The 19738-nt window shown below is 49.9% G+C and overlaps 1 protein-coding gene across 6 annotated transcripts in view; it reads right to left on the reverse strand.

Annotated features, from left to right (window-relative positions):
• The window catches only part of PITPNM2 (phosphatidylinositol transfer protein membrane associated 2), a 284066-nt gene that overhangs the window by 17951 nt on the left and 246377 nt on the right, over positions 1-19738 (reverse strand). For 3 of the 6 annotated variants that reach the window (XM_043978369.1, XM_043978371.1, XM_043978370.1), the window contains 8 exons: positions 17634-17878; positions 15020-15209; positions 14658-14777; positions 11137-11468; positions 9837-10015; positions 7946-8116; positions 6546-6695; positions 2993-3157 (listed from right to left, as the gene is read on the reverse strand). In XM_043978369.1, coding sequence (XP_043834304.1) covers positions 2993-3157; positions 6546-6695; positions 7946-8116; positions 9837-10015; positions 11137-11468; positions 14658-14777; positions 15020-15209; positions 17634-17878 — 1552 coding nt within the window. Of the gene's footprint in view, positions 1-268; positions 470-2992; positions 3158-6545; positions 6696-7945; positions 8117-9836; positions 10016-11136; positions 11469-14657; positions 14778-15019; positions 15210-17633; positions 17879-19738 lie in introns of all 6 variants that reach the window. The other 3 variants (XM_043978375.1, XM_043978373.1, XM_043978374.1) reach the window with 3 other exon arrangements.

Consider the following 19738-nt stretch of genomic DNA (forward strand, 5'->3'; position numbering starts at 1 on the left):
AGATTTCAGCCAGCATCCAGACCCTCTTGCCTTAACTCAGCTTTCATCCCACCAGCCCCCAGCGCAGGCAGAACAGGGTTAGTCTTTAGGCCCAGCCCAGCGATGACCCCAGGCAGACGCCCCCCCACCCCACCCAAGGCTTTCTGGGAGTGATCCTAATGTGACTCCTGTCTGGATAGGGGAGGAGTGAAAATGTGCCCAGAAATGACAAGAGTAGAAATTGTGCCTTGTGGAAGAAAGAAGGCAGGGAGCTGCCTCCCCGCAATACCTTCTCTGATGTCCAGATTGGGGACTCGGTCCAGGCTTGGACTCGGTTCCCCCGCCAACCTTTCTGCTACAGGACTGAGGGGCAGCTCCCCTGGTTGAGGCCGGGGCCTCTGGGACACCGGGGTGGCAGGGGGCTGCTGGGGGAGGGCAAGCAGGGACAGGCGCCTGACACTGGGGGTGTGACTGAGGACCGATTGGGTCTCTAAGGAACAAAAACAATAACGAAGCTCATTAACACCTGCAAACAAGGCCGTGGCACCCTGGGAGAGGTAGGTGGAGCCTGGGATACCCCACAGTTCCCAGAAGGGATCCTGATGAAAAGGTTGGAGGGTTAATGATTGACCACCAGTGGGACAGATCATCTCAAACAATGATAAGAAAAAAGCAAAGAATAATGGAAAACACTGGATTATCCAAGACCAGCAGCTAACCTCAGTCATCCAGGCCGGGGACTTCACTATTTGACTCAATGATTTGTACCCGGCAGATTTCCTTCCCAAATTCTGGGCTCTGACTAATGGCAAAATATTCTCTCTTTCTTTCTCTTTCTTTCCTCTTGTTATCTCTCTCCCTTCCTTTCATTCATTCTACCTTTTTCTCTTTCCTCCCTCCCTCCTTCCTCCCTTCCTTCTTCCTTTCCTTTCCTTTCCTTTCCTTTCCTTTCCTTTCCTTTCCTTTCCTTTCCTTTCCTTTCCTTTCCTTTCCTTTCCTTTCCTCTCCTCTCCTCTCCTCTCCTCTCCTCTCCTCTCCTCTCCTCTCCTCTCCTCTCCTCTCCTCTCCTCTCCTCTCCTCTCCTCTCCTCTCCTCTCCTCTCCTCTCCTCTCCTCTCCTCTCCTTTCCTTTCCTTTCCTTTCCTTTCCTTTCCTTCCCTTTTTTTCCTTCCTTCCTTCCTTCCTTCCTTCCTTCCTTCCTTCCTTCCTTCCTTCCTTCCTTCCTTCCTTCCTTCCTTCCTTCCTTCCTTCCTTCCTTCCTTCCTTCCTTCCTTCCTTCCTTCCTTCTTCCCTCATTTCCCTCTAACTAGTTAGCTAGCCAATTCTTTGTCGGGCACTTTGCAAGGCACTGGGTGTGGGAGGCTCATCCACCAATGTGCTCAAGGCCAGGAGAAAGTGGCCTGGGATTAGACATCTTGGCTCAGCACTTCTACCTATGTGACGTTGGGCCAGTCATTTTGCCTCTCTAGGCCTCAGTTTCCTTATATGTAAAGTGAGAAGGTAGAAGGGGTGACCTCTACATTTTCTTTTCTAGTTCTGTGACTCTCTGATCTGTTGTGACTTACAATGGGGACAGCCCAGAGTAGATGGAAGGATTCTGTTTGTGACAAATCAAAGGGGGGGTTTTCTGGGGGTAGGCATGGAGGACTTAGAGCAGGGAAGCAAATGGACGGTCACTCTGTGGGAGGGAATTCCCAGTCTGTTTCTCTCCAACTACAAGCTGATGTATTAAAAATCAGGCTTCAACACGTTGGTCGGGCCTTAGGGGTTTCTCGAGGCTGTACAAAAGGGGCTAGTGTGTCCTAATGCATTCTCATACATACTAGAATGGCCCAAGACTGCTCACAAGGATGGACTTGTGCCCTCCTTTCCAGCTCCCCCCAAGGCTGAGAACATCTGCCTCCCCCATTTCCCAGGGTGCCCCGAGCTCAGCCAGGATCCCCAAATCTCTCTGGCCTCCTTTTTGTCATCATGTGCCACATTCTTTAGCCTAAACATTATCTCAGGCCTCCATTAGCCCCCAAACGAGACCCCCAAACACCTCCCCCCCAGCCATCTCATGCCATCATCTCCTTTCTCCTTTCCATTCCTGGCCACACTTCTCTACCCACTCAACTCCTCAGCCCTTTGCACTGGCTCCCCATTCCCAGTGGGGATCCCGCATAAGGGACCACATTTGAGCTGGGCTGAGCTCGGGAAAAATCAGTGAGGCTGACCAAGCCCTGATGCTCTCTGGATACCAGGGACAGACTGGGGATGTGGAGGACTGCCATTGCTTTCTCCCCCAATTCAACAGTATGTCATATAAAGGCAAAAAAAAAGAAAAGAAAAGAAAAGAAACTGGCCTTCCCCCCAGGAGTTGAAATTCTGCTAGGGAGATATAACTTCTTTAGGAAGTTCTGAGGCAGTAGCTCATCTCCCCCATTCCTCAAATGTAACGATTGGAATGACGCCACCTGCTGGAGACTTACTGTAGAAGAGTTCTGCCCATGAAGCGTGTCTCTTCCTTCCTCCTCCCACTAGCCCGCGTCACTTCCTGACGCCAAAGAAAAGACTCCTGGTCTTGCCCTCAAAGACCTTCGCTTCATGGGCAGAACTCTTCTACAGTAAGTCTCCAGCAGGTGGCATCATTCCAATCGTTACACAAATATGGGTCTCAACTTCCCACCATGATGCCTCATAACCCCTTGTGGAGTTCTGAGGTCAGAGCTGTGCCAACAGCCCTTTCTTTTTCTCCTCCCATTGAGAGCTGCCCACATCGGCTACATATACAGAGAGGTATATGGGCAAGTCCAACCATTTTGCTCTGAGTGCCCCATAGGGAGGTGGGATCAGGTAATGAATGCTGCCAGGGGTAGAGGGGGGCTACTGCGAGGGCGAGGCTTCAAGGCCAATCAAGGGCCTTGGATGAGCCCAGTTCTGTCCCAGCTCTTTGACCCACCCTCCTCCATAAGAAGAGAAAAGAAGGATGAGGGAAACCCCCCCCCCACCACCAATTACCAGGCTGCACTTACTGTTGGCGATATTGGAGACAGTGTAGCTGTCAGCCATGCCAGACACTTGGCTGGTGATGCTGACCTCACTGGCCCGGCGGAAGCCCCGGAAAGTGGGGGCTGTGCCGGGAGAGGAAGGGGACGCATTCTCCATGAAGACAGCATTGTGGGACTGTATGACATCCGCTGCACAGAACAGAGGGATGAGTAGATCAGACTGTCTCTCTGATTTCTCAGATCCATCAGTCAGCAAGCCTACAAGCCCACCCACAAAGAGATGGGGAAAGGAGAGAGAAGAAAAGAGGGAGAAAATACCAACCCCACCACACAACATCCCCCTCTGCCACCACCACCACCACCACCACCACCACCGCCATCATCAGAGACGCAGCCTAAATGCCACAGGCTAAAAAGAGGTAGGAAAGGTTATAGGGAACAGCTGGGGCCAGATGCGCCCTCTTAGAGGGGATGGGAAGCAGGAAGCTTCATTGGAGCGTAGAGCTGAAGAGAAGAGAGAGGGAACCCAAGACAAGGCGGCTCAGCCTGGGATGGAGCCCCAGAAAATCTAGGAGTGCAAAAGGCAACCAAGCTAGCGGAAGTGGGACAGGCTGGTATGAGAACAAAAGGCAGCTCCTACACCCTTCAGTGAGGGGACCTGTGTCTAGTCCTTCTGCCCCCATCCATGTCCTCCTTATGTAAGGGGGATGCTAGACAATGGCACGCTGCTCGGCAGATCCTCTTTCCTCACTATATTCCAACCAAGCAATGGCTCATTAAGGCCCTGTCCCATCAGTCCCCAGTCTGATTCCTGGGGGGAGCTCGTTTCCCTTGGCCCCATCCTGAAATCTGCTCTGGGGTTGGTAGTTGTTGGCATGCGGTCCAAGGGTCTCATCCCCTCCTTCCTGCCTGCTCCAACCATGGACAAGTCCCTTAATCAACTCAACACCTTGGGCAACTCACTAAGATGGTGAGTTAATAAAGAGTTGGTATTGGTAGAGGGAATTTCCATGCTGGGAGTGCCCTCACTGATGAACTCACCGGTCCAAACACAACACCAAACAAAAAAACTGGGAAGTGGAGGGGGTCCCTAGGTGCTTTGGGTCTGTAGGGAGGAATAGCTTTTGTGGGGGGACTAGATAGCTCAGGATGAGACTAAAGAGGTGATTCCCCAACTCCCCATCTAGGGAGTTGGAGAATACCCTTTCTAGCTTGCCAACTTTCTTTTCTGCACCCTGCTCACCCTATGGTACAGAGAAGACTGTGTTCAAATCTTATCTCTGACACTTTCCAGCTGTGTTACCCAGTGGGGTAACATCCTGAATTTGATTGGATTTGATTGAATTTGATTAGATAGGAAAGGAGGCCTGAGGGGCTATCCCAGGCCTGGAAAGAGCAGATGACACCTGACCCTCAGACCCACTGTGCTAGACAGAAATTCCCTAAAGAAATATGTATCCCCTTTCCCTAATGAATCCTCTCTGTCTTGCAGTCATCTCCCTTCATCCCACGCCTTGTTCCAAGACTTCAAAAATGAAAATAATGTAGAAATTGTCCTGGCTGGTGTTCTGTCGTGGGAAGGAAAGGCTTAGGGGTGGGAATCTAGACTCTGGGAGACCAGGGGACAACGATCCCTGCCAAGGTGACCTCAGACTGAAGGCACAGGATTGGCTTGAAGTAACCAACATCCCTTTGCCAATCATCTGGATTAACCCAGGCAGAGGCCAGGTGGGACACTCATTCTGAGCAAGATGGGCCAGGAATCACCACTGAGCCGCCCATGCCCTGCTCTTATGAATAGACCCAGTTTCAGTGTCTGAGCTCAGGACTCTGGCCCATGTCCTCAGATGCAGTCAACTGAGATAAACTTCTTGATTCTCAGGACGGGACACAGAAAACCCTGAGCTAAGACATCTGGACTGACCTTTGGCCTGAAATGATAAAAAGGGGTCCTGTGGAGAGGGAGGCTCTTCCTAGTTTTCCTACCCATGTGAGCCTCTTGGTCCCTCTTCCCCCTACCTCCTCTCCAGGATTCCCCTGATTTCATGTCAATGAAGGCACTTTTGGGGACAGGGCAGGAGGAGCTCTTTCCAAGGGTTGGGGGGAAGAGATGCAGGGAGGGTCCAAGCCAGGAGAAGATGCCAAGAAAGGCAATAGGCTGTCTGCAGCCCCACCAATCAGAGCCATGCAGCATCCCTTAGAGAGAGAGAGAGTGACAGAGAGACAGAGATAGAGAGAAACAGAGAGAAAGAGAGACAGAGAAACAGAGAGACAGACAGACAGACAGAGAAGATCTGTCTGAGCTCAAAGCCAAACCAACCAGTGGGGACCCCTGGGGCCTGAAGGCTTCTCCTAGGGGGTCTGGGGGGAGGGGAGAGAAAGCAGGAAGGGAAGGGAAGGGCCTGTTGTTCAGCGGAAGCTCCTAAGTTCTTACCTGCCCAGGTAGGTAAGCAGCTCTTCCCCTCCTCCCACAGAACCAGTGAGCACCAGAGCTGGAAGGGACCCAGGAGACAGGGCGGTGCAGTGGAAAAGTATACTGGACTTGGGCTTTCTGGAGACCTGGGCCTGAATCCTAGCTCCAACACTTACTAGCTTGACTTTTCAGCTTCTGTTTCCTTATCTGGAAAATGGGGATATCAAGGAATATGCTACACTACCTCACAGGGCTGTTGTGAGGAAAACACTTTGAATGGAGATGAGGAGGACAAAATAAATGAACACTTCTTGGAAAAGGTTGTCACAAATGAGCTTTACTTAAAAGGCTAGATGAGGTGGAAGAAAATGCTTTGGCATTTTTCATGTATTCTAGAAAGGCGAGTGATTAAAATTAATCCAATCCCCTCATCAGATACAAAGGGAAACAGACCCAGAGAGGGAAAGCCAGTGCCCAAGCACTCACAGTGAATTAGTGGCAAAACCAGGACAGAATCTGGGCCTTCTGACTTCCAATCTAGTGTTCATTTCCCTGCAGCAGGCAACTGAGTTGACCTTCAGAGTTTAAGCTGGCTTCCTTTGGTCAGTTAGCTGTAATGGATAGGAGCTGCCTCAAATGCACCAACCCTCACATTCAATGGGCAAGTAAAATAATAGCAAGCATTTATATTGTGCTTTAGGGTTTGCAAAGCACTCTGCAGAGCTTCATGACAACGTGTCCAGGTAGGTGCTATTATTATCCCCATTTTACAGGTGAGGAAACTGAGGCTGAGAAAGATTAAGTGACTTGCCCTGGGTCACAAAGCTACTAAGTATTTGAGTCAGGATTCAAATTCAGTTCTTGACTCCAAGTTCAGAATGCCATCTACCACCCCACCTAGCTTCCTCTAAGTAGATAAGCATATACCTTTGATTCTCTTGGCTGAGGTTGCTCCAGGACCCTCAGTTTCCTCATCTGTAAGATGAGGGGGCCTGGACCAGATAGCTTCTAAGGTCCCCTCCAGCTGTGACCCTGTGACTACAGAGGAAAGGGGAGCCCCCAGGAAAAGCCTTCAGCCTCACGTGGCCAGTGAGGGCCCCCCTGAGCCAGCACACTGCACAAATGCAGGGGTGGGGTGGGGATGGAGAGAGGGGCGTTACACACACTCAGCACAGCCAGAACTTTTCCTGGACCCATCTTGGCAGCTCAGCACGGGAACGGGGATACTGGTTTCCATGAAGCTGTCCTGGTGCTGGGGGGTAGCCAGGGGGCCACCCTCCAGGAGGAGAACAGGGTTGTTCTGCACTGTCTCGACTAGAAGCAGACAGGGAAGAGAACAAAGAGGACAAGAACAAACAGGCATGTGACCACAATCCTGAGTGGGCAGCTCCCCAGGGATGCCCTGGGCTTCACCCACAGGCCAGCTGCCCCCAGGCTGGGAGGGATGGGATGGGATGGGGTGGGGGGATCCTCAGGACTGGAATGGGAGCAGAGGCCGAGGAGCGTGCCCCTGAACAACACAGCACAACAACCAGATGGTGCCCAGAGGCGGACGAGGGAGTGTTTTCACAGAGGACCCAGATCGACACTGGCTATGGACACAGAATGGACACACACGGTGCTCTAGAACGCAGAAACTGTGGGCATTAGATGGAGGGAGCGGGGGAGGGAGGGTAAGTCAAGCTTGGCCTATTCCCAGAAACCCCAGCTGTGGGGAATGAAGAACATTCACGGGGATAATGGGGTCATGGGCTCGTCAGTGGCAGCTTGATCTTTTCCTGGGCTGCCCCTTCTATCCCTGAGGCTCATGGGAATGGCACTCAGAGGGGTGCTCCCCCACCCAGGGGCATCTAAACAGCCTCCAGGGGGTGGAGGCAAGTGACAAGTAAGGGACTCCTGCCTTTGTCCTGTGACAAGGAAGTTGTTGGTCACTGGCTCAGCCGGAAGGCTTAAAGGTTTTTCCTGGGAGCATTGAGTGGTAAGTTTGAAAGAGGGCTGGAACATCTATTACCTCTGGGTCTCCCTTTGCGGGAATCTCAGACAGTGGCACTGACCAGGGGAAGGAAAGGATTTCCCTGGATTTCGTGGGATTCCCAAGGATCCAGGTTGGGTTATTTATTAAGGATACTCCTCCTCCTCCTCCTCTTGGCCCAGGCTATTCCAGCCTTCTTCCTGCCCATGATGCTTCCACTTTAGAGCTGGGCCTTGCTGAGCCCAGGGACAAAGGTTGGAAAGAGAGGAGAGGAGCGATGAGCAGACTGCGGGTCCGTCCCTGGCCCCACGTGGGCCACAAGAGGGAAAAGCATCACGTTCTTAGAAGGGCCGAAGACTGGGAAGCTGTGGACAGTCCCCAGAGGACAGAGCAGTGGTCCAGTGATCTAAATCAAGCTGAGTTGTCTCAGGGAAGCCTGGCCTGGAAGAAATGACCCACAGGCCCCAAGGCACGGGCAAGATGGACCTGGGTGGAGGAGGAGGAAGCAGGGCACCAGAAGTCCAGACCCACCAAGCAGAGGGTGCCTGGGACGGGGCCAGCCCTGGCTACCACAGGGAAAGGGGCCCCTTACCCAGCAGGGTGGAGCAGCCGTCGCCCAGGGGGAATCGCTGGTAGCGGGGAATGTTGAAAGGGGGCAGGGCATGGAACCTCTTCTCCAGGAGGGGCTCAAGGCGGGAGGCCGAGGGGTCCGCAGGATGAAAGAGGTTATAGACTTGCTGACAGGCGGGCCGAAGCTGAAAGACTGCAGAGGGGAAAAAAAAGAGAGGCTAAGTGGGCTGGGAGCAGGGCCCTTGGGGTCCAGGAGGGAGCGGGGAAGGGAAGAAGGCTGAAGGGAAGCAGAGATTTCAGAGAATCCCAAGGGATCTTACGGGGCATTCACTAAAAGGCATTTCACTTTATTTACCTTCCCAAGTCCATGGCAATGGACCTAACGGTATAGTTAAGTTCTCCCATTAGATTGTAAGCTTCTTGAGGGCAGGGACTGCCTTTTGATTTTTTTCTTTTTTCCCTTTTTTTTTTTTTTTGTATCTACCTGGCACATAAATGCAAACTGACTGACTGACTGAGCGTCCATGGCCTCCCGGTTCACATACTGGGCCCACGGGATCATAGGTCCAGGGCTGGGAGGACCCTCGCAAGCCATCTAGTCCAATTCTCCCATTTAACAGATGAGAAAACTGAGGCCCGGTGAGGGGAAATGAGTTTTCAAGGTCACACAGGAAGTAAGCATGGAAGGTACGATATGAACCCGGGGCCTCTGCCTCCAAAACCTCGGCCCTTTCCGCTGTACTCCCCTGCTGATCCTGAGGTCAGATATGGTGCTGCTTGACATTTCAGTCATTTTGGTCAAACTGCAATGTATTCTCCAATCTCTCCTTATCTCTCCACCCCGTGTGGCAGTCAGGGTTAAGTGACCCACCCAGGGTCATATAGCTAGTAAATGTCTGAAGTCACATTTGAACTCAGGTCCTCCTGGCTTCAGGGCCAGTGCTCTATCCACTGTGCCACCTAGCCGCTCCTCTGTGCGTCTTTTCGGCACATGCTAAATACCTTACTGATAAACCAACCAGCCAGCCAGCCAGGCAGCACTGAAGGATTAGGGGAGGCAGTGCCCAGAGCCGCCAGATCCTAGTCCTAAACCAGGCTCATTCTCGGGCCTCAGGGCCTTTGTGCAAGGAGCACCGGCCCTGGGAAGCAGGAGGCTGATGTTCTGGACTACCTGTGTGACCTGGGCCAAGTCTGGGTCAGAACCCTGCTTGGGGGGCAGCGAGGTGGCGCAGTGGATAGAGCACCAGATAGAGTACCAGCCCTGGAGTCAGGAGGACCTGAGTTCAAATCCGGCCTCAGACACTTAACACTTACTAGCTGTGTGACCCTGGGCAAGTCACTTAACCCCAATTGCCTCACTAAAAAAAAAAAAGAAAGAGAAAAGAAAAGAACCCTGCTTGGCCCCTTCCGATATGGGGAACTCACTTTACCATGGAGGGACTGCTTTCTTCACCAGTAAAGCAAAGGGATTAGATGAGAAAGCCCTTAAGGTTCCATTAAATAACATAACAAAGTGTTTCACGAACCTTAAAGCCATGTATAAGTGCTTGTGATTATTAAAACTATCCGTAATCATGATGACTACAACTCGAGGATTACAATCCTGAAAATGGGGGCAGGGGCTTGAGTCTATGGGACCTCTCTCGATTGAATTTCCTCCTATCTGCCCGGACTCTGTTTCTCTACTCAGAGAATGGGTGGGTAGCATCCACCCCGTGCATCTTACTGGGACAGGGAGAGAATCCTCTCTGACTGCTGACACTGGTGAATAACAGAATTAGGGTTATTTAGCCCTTGGGGAAATCGGCATCAGGAATAAAGGAGCAAACAGAAAAGAGAGACACCCAGGCAGACTAATCCGCCCCCCCCCCCCATCCCGCCAGCCAGCTCTCTTCTCTGGGCCTGGGACTCACCGTCCAGGGCCGGAATGACTGTCTTCCTTAGGGCCAGGACCAGCCCCAAGGGGGAGCCAAAGAGGAAGAAGTCAGAGATCTCAAATTCAAACTTCCCAAGGCCGCCAGTGCCATCCAGCATGGTAGAACTACTCGATCGCCGGGAGCAGGGGTCATTCCGCAACACGCTGGAGTGTAGACTGTAGGGGAGAGGTCAGGCCCCTGTGAGATGGTGGGGCTGAGCCAAGGCCCAAGGCCCCCCATCCACCAGAGCTGGTTGACACCACCCACCCTGGGGGTCAGCAAGGAAAGGTACCTGCCTACTCTCAGGCCCCTGCCAAGTTCCAGCTGGAGTGGGCTCAGGCTGAGGCCGGGCTCATTCCAGAAGAGGGGCCAGCAGCTGAGATGGGGACTGGGTCCCCGAAGGGGAGCCTGGCTTCAGCCAAGCATGGCACTATTAGTCAAGGCAAATGGAGACCAGGAGAGGTTCAGCTGGGCAGGCTGATCAATTGACTAATCAATAATTGGAATTCATTGTGTCTACAATAGGCCAGGCACTTGGTGAGGCACAAAGGAGCTAGTTCTTACTCTCCAGGAGCTTACACTCTGTGGGACAACATCCCTTGCCCAGAGTAGGATACAAGTGGATGGCACCTGGGCGTTTCCACCTTCATCCTCAACCTCCTCTGGGCTGGGGAAACCCAAGCCAGCATCACCAAGGAGGCAGGGGTAGAGGACTGGTAAGTAGAGAAAGTGAAGAAAGTTGTTTCCTTTGGGCATAGTGGGAGGATCTCTAGATTCCAAGTCAAAAGACTTGGGTTTGAATCTTGACTCTGAAGATAGCTATGTGACCATGGGTAAATCACTTGATATCTCTGAGACCTGTGTCCTCACCTATCAAACGGGCCACTTGAAATGGATCATGGGGCTGCCATGAAGAAAGCACTTTGCCAACCTCAACTTACTCCAGAAAGGGGAACTGTCCTTCTATTGTTTGGTTGGAGAAGACAGCAGCACGGTGCAGTGGTGACGGCACTGAGCTTTGAGTCACAAGGACCAGGGTTCAAATTCAGACTTGGATGCCAACTAGCTGTGTGACCCTAGATAAGTCACTCTACCTCTTAGTGCCTCAGTTTCCTCATTTGTAAAATGGGGAGGTGGGACTTTAAAATCCCTCCTGTTCTTTCAGTCTATAACAGGAAGGATCTCAGATGAACACAATCATCCACGCATGGGTCAACTAGAAAGGGGAACACTGAGCCATCTATTCCAACTCTCAATCCCCAGAAAGTCCTGAGGCGACCCCTCCCAGCCCCGTTACCTGGACAGGAAGGCTTGATGCTGCTTTATAGTGTCTACTTCATAAGTGGACGAATCGCTCCTCTTCCTGGGTAGCTGCTTCTTGGGTTCCTCAGCCCCGTTGCTGCGGGGGATGTCAATGTTGCTCCGGCTAAGATGGCGGCTGCTTTCCAGGCTGGAGCTGCCACTGCCCCCACCGCCAGAGCTGCCGCCACCACCGCCACTGCCGCCGCCACCACCACTGCTGCTACTGCCACCGCCACCGCCACCGCCACTGCTGCCGCCACCGCTGCTGCCACCCGCAGAGCAGTGGGTGTTGTTCACCAGGATCCCAGGGGACAGGAGGTCAGTGTCCTGAAACAGCACCCCCACCCATCAACTTAGTTCTGCCCAGGCACAGAACCAAGCCCAGGCTCTGCCCCCATCTCTCTAGGATGCTGGGAGAACGTCCAGAACAGGACAGGGCAATGTGCCCAATGGAGAAAGCCAAAGGCATGTGGAGAAGGGACCTCACTCATTCAGGGCGTGCCCATGACCATTCTCTGTCATGTAAAGGACACTATTCTATCGACATTTGCAAGATGAAAGCACTCTCCTGTAGAACTGCAAGAGCTCATACTCTTCTGGTGTGTGTGTGTGTGTGTGTGTGTGTGTGTGTGTGGGAAGGGGGCTGCCCATTGCTTTAGGCTTCATTGGAAATGCTGCTTAATTTGCTGAACTTCCCCCCGCCCTTTATTCTTTGTCACATAGATCTCTAGGAGGAAGAGGAGAAGAGAGTAGGACACATTGGAGAACGGAGGTAATGTGAAAACCAAAGCTAGCAATGAAAATTCACTTTGTACGTATGTTGTACAGATCCTGTATCCCCTTATTATGTCATCACAGAGTCAGGGATCTCTCTGCCAGGCCCTATCCCTGTTTCTGTACATGTTTTCTCCCCCATTAGATTGTAAGCTCCCTGAGGGAAGGGCCTGGTTTCACTTTTATCTCTGTTTTCCCCAGTGTCTAGCACATAGTAGGGGCTTGATTGATGCTTAATGATTGGCTGATCACAAAATTCCTGTTGATCGATGAATGCTTGGCTGAAGGCACCATCAGAAGGCTGATGTTCTGGATTCAATTCCTTCCCAGAGCCTGAAAACTTTTCACAGGGGAGCTGTTTGTCAGCCAGAGTGAGGCATTATGGTATACAGGAGAAGTTACTGGACAGACCTCGGTTGGAGGCTGCCTGTTGACCCCTAGATGTGCCTTCAGCTCCCTGAACCTGTAAATGAGGCGCATGCACCTCATGTGACCTGCCTCTGGGAGGGGTAGTTAGGCAAGGCCTGGGAGAGCTGAAGTCCAGCGGTATCATAGTTTAGAGACCATCACCCCAGCCTCCTTACCTGCTGAGTCAATCTAAGTCTCTATCAAGCACCTACCAGGTATCCAAAAGCACAATGTTTGGGGAGTGTGGATGACTCAGTGTGGGCCCATACCCACCAATGCCCTTCTCTTTCTTTCTTTTTTTAAAAAAAATTTTATTTTGTTTTGTTTGGTTTTGGTTTTGGTTTTTGCAGGTCAATGAGGGTTAAGTGACTTGCCCAGGGTCACACAGCTAGTAAGTGTCAAGTGTCTGAGGTCAGACCCACCAATGCCCTTCTGCTGCTGGGTCAGTCCAGGACCTCCAAAGACTAAGGAAAGGGGCAGCTAGGTGGTGCAGTGGATAGAGCACTGGCCTTGGAGTCAGGAGTACCTGAGTTCAAATCCGGCCTCAGACACTTAATACTTACTTAACTAGCCCCTGGGCAAGTCACTTAACCCCAATTGCCTCACTAAAATAAATAAATAAATAAATAAATAAATAAATAAATAAATAAATAAATAAATAAATAAATAAATAAATAAATAAATAAACAAACCCAAAGACTAAGGAAGGCAAACAGTCCTAAAAGTCAAGGCATATTCTAAAGTGGTTCTCTCCTGATGGGGTTACAATCTAGTCTAGGGCAGGCAGACACACAGCTGTGCCACCCTGATGGAAGAAGTGTGGGCAGCCTTTTGGGGAGATGTTTGGTGCTCTGACCAATGACTCAGTTCATCAAAAGAATTATTAAGTGAACAAGGCCAGGGATAGAGAGACAAACAAAATGGCCCATGCCCTTGTATACCTTAAAATAACAGTGATAAGAGCTGGCATTTACATGGTTCTTTAAGGTTTACAAAGAGCTTGACAATATGTTATCTCATTCAATCCTCACAATGACCCTGACAGGTGGGTGCTCTTATTATTCCCATTTTATAGTTGAGGAAACTGAGGCAGACAGAAAGGTTAAGTGATTTTCCCAGGATTGCACAGCTCATAAATGTCATAAAGGTCTTCCTGGCTCCAGGCCCAACGCTCTGTCCATTAGGCCACCCAGATGCCCAAGCTTACATTCAGTAGGGGGTATCTCTGTGTCTACGTCTATGTTTATTTATGTCTATGTCTGCCTACGTCTATGCCTCTTTCTCTGTGTCTGTCTTTGTCTCTATGTCTATTTCTATGTCTGTGTCTGTGTCTGTGTCTGTGTCTGTGTCTGTGTCTACGTCTACATCTATATCCATGTCCATATCAATATCTATCTCTATGTCTGTTTTTGTCTCTATGTCTCTCTGTGTCTGTCTTTGTCTCTGTCTATTTCTATGTCTGTGTCTGTGTCTGTGTCTGTGTCTACGTCTACATCTATATCCATGTCCATATCAATATCTATCTCTATGTCTGTTTTTGTCTCTATGTCTCTCTGTGTCTGTCTTTGTCTCTGTCTATTTCTATGTCTGTGTCTGTGTCTGTGTCTGTGTCTACGTCTACATCTATATCCGTGTCCATATCATTATCTATCTCTATGTTAATGTCTATGATATTTATATCTCTCTGCAGATAAATATAGAAAATAATAGATATAGAAACAGATAATAGGTATAGAAAATAATATATATTTTATAGAGATACGATAGGGGCAGTTCAATATAGTGGAAAGAGCCCTGGATTTGCAGCCAGAGGCCCTGGGTTCAAAACCTGTTGCTGTCATGGCCTATGCGAGTTACTTAACCTCTCTGGGCCTCAGTTTACTAACCTATAAAGTGTGTATGAGAAGTGGGGACTGTATTTCTAAAGTCTCTTCTATCTTTAGATATACGATTTTGTAATTCTATTTTGAGAAGGAGGGGGAAGGAAAGGGAGAGAAGAGAATAGGAGGAGGAGGAGGGGGGAGGGGGGGGCGAGGGGAAAGGAAAAGGAAGGGAAGGGAAGAAGAGAGAGAACTAAACAATTGGGGGAATAGGAACGGCCTGGCATATAATGAATGGGACTCAATAACTGCTTATTGACTGGATGACTATAGCGACTGGGCCACTCTAGTGAAACCTTAAGGAAGCTCAGGCCTTCAGGAGGCAGAAGGGAGGAGGCAGTGCATTCCAGGCATGTGGAACAGTCAGTGCTGGGGCTTGGACTGAATTTGGGAAAGAGCTTGGGGTCAGTATGGCTGGAATAAACCATACGTGAAGGGGAGTAGTGGGAAATACCTGTACGCTCACCACACTTCCCCGGCGGCTGCTGTTCTGGCTTTCTGAGACAGTTTGGTTGCTGTAGCATAAGGCATCGAATGCCAGGATCCCTCCGACACAGTCCCCTATCAGGCAGACCTGGGAGCAGAGAGAACCCCCAGCCCATGTATCAGATTTGTTCCTTGGGGTCTGAGGAGCTCTCAGAGAGGTGAGTTTGAGAAATGAATGTGAAGAAAAGGCCCAGCTCCCATTTCTTGCAAATAGAAATCACCCCGTCCACCCAGAAGAGGGAATTTTTCCTCCCTGTTGATGAGGGATTCTTTCAGGTTTCCAGTAATCCCCACTCCCTGACCTGTCCCCGCCACTGCCCTGGGACCCACCTGCCCATTGAAGGTCATGCCATCCTGAGACTTGAGGAATTCATTGTAGGCGTGATTAGCACGCTGAATCACCATGGCAACTGCCTCCTGGTACTGGGGTGAGGAGGTTGCCAGCAGGGGCAGGGCTGCAAGTGGGATGTGGTCCTGGCTGTTGGAGAGGCAGCCTTCATCATAGCTGTAGGGACTTAAGCTGGAAGGTGAGAGAGGGTGGGAACCACAGGTTATGATTCATTTGTGACTTGTTGGAAAAAAGTTTTATTGATGCCTTGTGGTTTTATATTATTCATTTCTGGAAATAACAAAAACACACACACACACAGAGTAGCCTCATGGAATTTAATAACCTCCCTGGTAACCAAGAATAATTAAGGAAATATGCAAGGACAAATCAATAAATAAGGTCTAATTAAACATCCCCTATGACAGTGTATAGCATACTCCACCCTAGCAGTCCCATACTTCTCCGCTAAGAGGCGTGAGGTCATGTTTCCTTATCTGGTCATTAGAACTGTTACTGGCTTTCCAATTGCCCAGAGTTCAAGCTTCCTTGTACTGATCTTTGTAGTGGTCATTGTAGCTCTCACACATCTGGCTGTTTATGCCAATCAGTCAATAGGAATTTTCCCAGGTTTCTCCAAATCCCTCCTATTCATAATCTCTTATTAAATAACAACATTCCGTTTCATTCAGTGGCGACATTCACCAATCTCTGAGTATCCTCCCTGCTTCCAATTCTTTGCTACCATAAAAAGCACTACTTTGAATATTTTGTAGATGGAAGTCTTCGTTTTTGTCTTTACCCTCTCTAGGGTATAATGGGATCCTTGGGGCAAAGGGTTTGGAGAGTTTAGTTTCTTTTCTCACATCACTCCAGAGGAACCTGGGAGGGGTTCTCGTAACCTGAATCCTCAAGATACCAGCAGGACCAAACCATCTCTGGGTCACCAAATTGGCCAGCCAAAGGGAAGCCCGCCCAGCCCCCTACTCAGTCTGAGAAACAGCTAGACCAGTGTCTATGCTATCTCTAGATGGTAATTTTTCAGGATTTGAGGATACCTTTCTATAAGGGACAGGATGGGGATTTTACCCATGTGAAGCTCAGCTCCCACTGGGGCCCAAAGTCTCTTTTAGGTCAAAGGAAACATTTCTGAAAGATTTTAATCCAGTATACAAGAGAGAGAAATGGGGGGAAAAATGGGGGGGGGCAATAAATACTTCCTAACAAGTAGAGTTGTCCAGAATTGGAATGTTTTGCCTTGGGAGGTAGGGAGTTACCACTATACTGAAAAGATTTAGAGTTAGAAGGGACCTCAGGTATCACATAGCTTAATCCCACCCACCCTTGGTTTGTTTATTTGTTTGTTTAAACAAATGAGGAGAAATGACTTACCCAAGGTCATGTAGATAGGACGGCACAGAGTTAGGATCTGAACCGAGGTCCTTTGACTCTAAGTGAGGCTTTCTATTGTCCCACTCTTCTTCATCCCTACCCTCTTCCCCACACCCCCTCAGCCTAGGGATCTATCTCTAAGCAGAGGCTGGCTAAGCCCTTGTCAGAGAAGAGTCCGAAGAGACTGTTCCTTTTTAGGTAGGGGGCAGATAGAGTTGCCTCTGAGGTTCAGTGGCTCCAAGCAGATGAAGGTCATTGCCCAATTATATTGTCTTCTATCCCTAGCACAGACTTCTAATGGGAACAGGTCTAGAACACTAGAACACTTTCCTCTGGGCCAGAGATATTTCCCTAGTAGGTTTCTGGCTCATTCGAGGCTTTGGGCAAAGCAGCCCTAATTTGGCCCATCTCAGGGGAGACAGCCAAAGCCTCTTGGGCTCTGGAAGTACCCTGGCCCATCGGTCCATGCAGTGGGATTGAAGGTGAGGGCCTGGCCTGTCTCTGCCACTAATGCAATGTGAACTCCTGGGTGACCTCGCCATGCTTCAGTTTCCTTATTGATCAAATGAAGGGGTGTTGGTCCCTTCCAGCTCTAAAATGAGCCTCCCTCCCCATTTTATAGAGGAGGAAACTGAAGACCAGAGATATTAAATGACTTGACCAAGGTCACATAGGGGGCAGAACCGGGATCCAGATTAAAATGGAATTCCAGTGACTCCAAGTTGATGCTACAGACAAGGCTCTCCCTACTCATTCTACTGCCTCCACTGGCTTAATTATCCCAGGCTGGGAGCTAAGCAGGAACTCAGCCTTTCATAGAATGAACAAGACCCTAAGCTTTGAAATTCCGTACAGATCCAAATTTGGCATCTAATCAGAACACAGGAGATGCTTTTGCTTGTGGGAAAACCAGAAAGGCTTATGCCTTCCCTAACTTGGATTCCAGGACGCAATGGATAGAGCGCCGGGCATGGAGTCAGGAGAATATGAGTTCAAATCTGGCCTCAGACATTTACTAGCTGTGTGACCCTGGGCAAGTCACTTCACCCTGTTTGCCTCAGTTTCCTTATCTGTCAAATGAGCTGGAGAAGGAAATGGCAAATCACAGTATTTCTGCCAAGAAAACCTCAAACAGGGTCACAAAGATGTGGACATGACTGAAACAACTAAGCAACAGAACAATTCAGACTCTGCTTGGGGCAAAGTGCTTGGGGCACCACTCACTTGGAGACCAGGGAAAAGGCTTCAGAGCAGATAGGCGGGCAGGGGACCAGCTTGATGGTGATCCGGCCGAGGGCGGCCGGGTAGTGCACACGCATGACTGTGTCAAACGCTGTGGCGATAGTGTTGACATCACCCTGTTTCGAGTTCTGGTCACCAGCCCCAGTGTCCAGGATGTTTCCACCGTGTAGCACCAGCAACAAGACATGGATCTTAGAGGGCTGCACCAGTGTAGGGCCGGCCTCATCCTAGGACAGGGAGGGAAGGGGACAACTTCTGTCATTGTACAGGTCATTCCATAAAGCCTAGCTGGGCACCACAGGTAAGTGTTATGGGTAAAGTTCTCCTGACTTTGGGGAATTCGGGGATTAAGAGCAGACACTAGAATCTGATGAATCATTAATCAAATTAAAGATTGTCAGAGCTAGTAAATTGTGATCATCCTTCCAGTCACTGTATATATCGTGTGATAACTTAGCCACAAATACATTTCATTCTCTGAGTAGAAAGCATGATCCCTGCAGGCAGGGCCTGCTTCCCTTTTGTCTCTGTATCCTATGGAGCCTAGTGTCATGCCTGGCATATCAAAAGTGATAGATAAATCCTTATTAGATTAAACTGATTCACTCATAGAAAGGACCCTTGCTGATTACCTAGGCCAGCTCTCTCATTTTATAGAGGAGAAAATGGAGGCCCATTAAGTGACCTTCCTAGGTCAGAAAGATGGAAAGAGAATGAATGGCTTTTGAGGTGCTGAAGCAAGACTCCAGATGTGAGTTGTCTGCCTCAACAAATAACGTAGGAACCTGCTTCATGTCTTCACAACCCAGGGAAGAACAGAGGCTTCTGGGTAGATCCCCCTCCTGACCATAACGCCAGTCAGTCAACAAGCATTTACAAAGCACTTACTATTTGCCAAAAAGCAAAACCAGTTATTACCCTCAAGGGACTTACACTCTAATGGGGGGGGGGGAGAACAACATGTAAATAACTATGTAAGATATATAAGGAATAAGGGGCAGCTACATGGCACAGTGGATAAAGCATCGGCCCTGGATTCAGGAGGACCTGAGTTCAAATCTGGCCTCAGAAACTTGATACTAGCTGTGTGAACCTGGGCAAGTCACTTAACCCTCATTGCCCTGCAAAAAACAAAAAACAAAAAACAAACAAACAAAACAAAAACAAAAGATATATAAGAAATAGATAGAAAGTAATTTATGCTGCCGGTGACATAGATTTAGAGCCAGAAGGAACCCTAGAGGCTACCGAGTCCAACCCTGCTCATTTTGTAAAAGGGGAAATTGAAGGCCAGAGAGTTTACTTAGGATAGTGACTTGACCAGGGTCACAAAGCTAGTAAATGATCTGAGTCGGGATTTGAACCCAGGTTTTCACAACTCCAATGCCCTTTCCATTTCGTGCTCTGCCTTTACTTCTTCCCTCTTTGGGATCTTACCTTCTGCGGGGGAAGGGGAGGGATCAAAGGGCAGGAAATCCCAGTGAATGAAATCCTAGATCTCAGAGGATTCCCTAGAGTGGCTGGGACGGGCTGACCCAGAGTCCCTGAGAATCTCAGAGGAGGGAGGGACGCTGGAGATTACCTCATCTACCAGGTCCCCTCTAGACCATCCCCGACAAGTGGCCATCTTGCCTAGGCTTGGTGATATCCAGGGAGGGAAGCTGTCTCTGGCGCCAGGTGTCCCATCTGAGTTCCTGATGTCTCTCAGCCTTAGGAAGTCTAATTTCGAACTCTCCTGTGCCCATCCCTACCCCGCCCCCACCAGTCGCTCCTGACTCTGCCTTCTGGGGCAGGTCCCTTCTCCACTTGACATGACAGCCCTTGGGATCCTAGAAGCCAGCTTGCTCACCCCCGCCCCAAGCCTTGTCTCTTCCAGGATAAACATCCCTCTAATAATAACAGCAGCTGACATTTACTCAGAGAGCACTTACAGGTTTTCCAAATTGGTTCACATACATTATCTCATTGGAGCCTCCCAACAATTCAGTATCACAAGCCCTTTATTAAGGTGCTTGCTGTGTGGCAGGCACCATGCTAGGCCCTGGGGCTGCAGAGAGAGAGAACAGGGAGGCTGGCACAAACAGTAT

Source organism: Dromiciops gliroides, chromosome 1 (assembly GCF_019393635.1).
Source record: "Dromiciops gliroides isolate mDroGli1 chromosome 1, mDroGli1.pri, whole genome shotgun sequence".
NCBI lineage: Eukaryota > Metazoa > Chordata > Mammalia > Microbiotheria > Microbiotheriidae > Dromiciops > Dromiciops gliroides.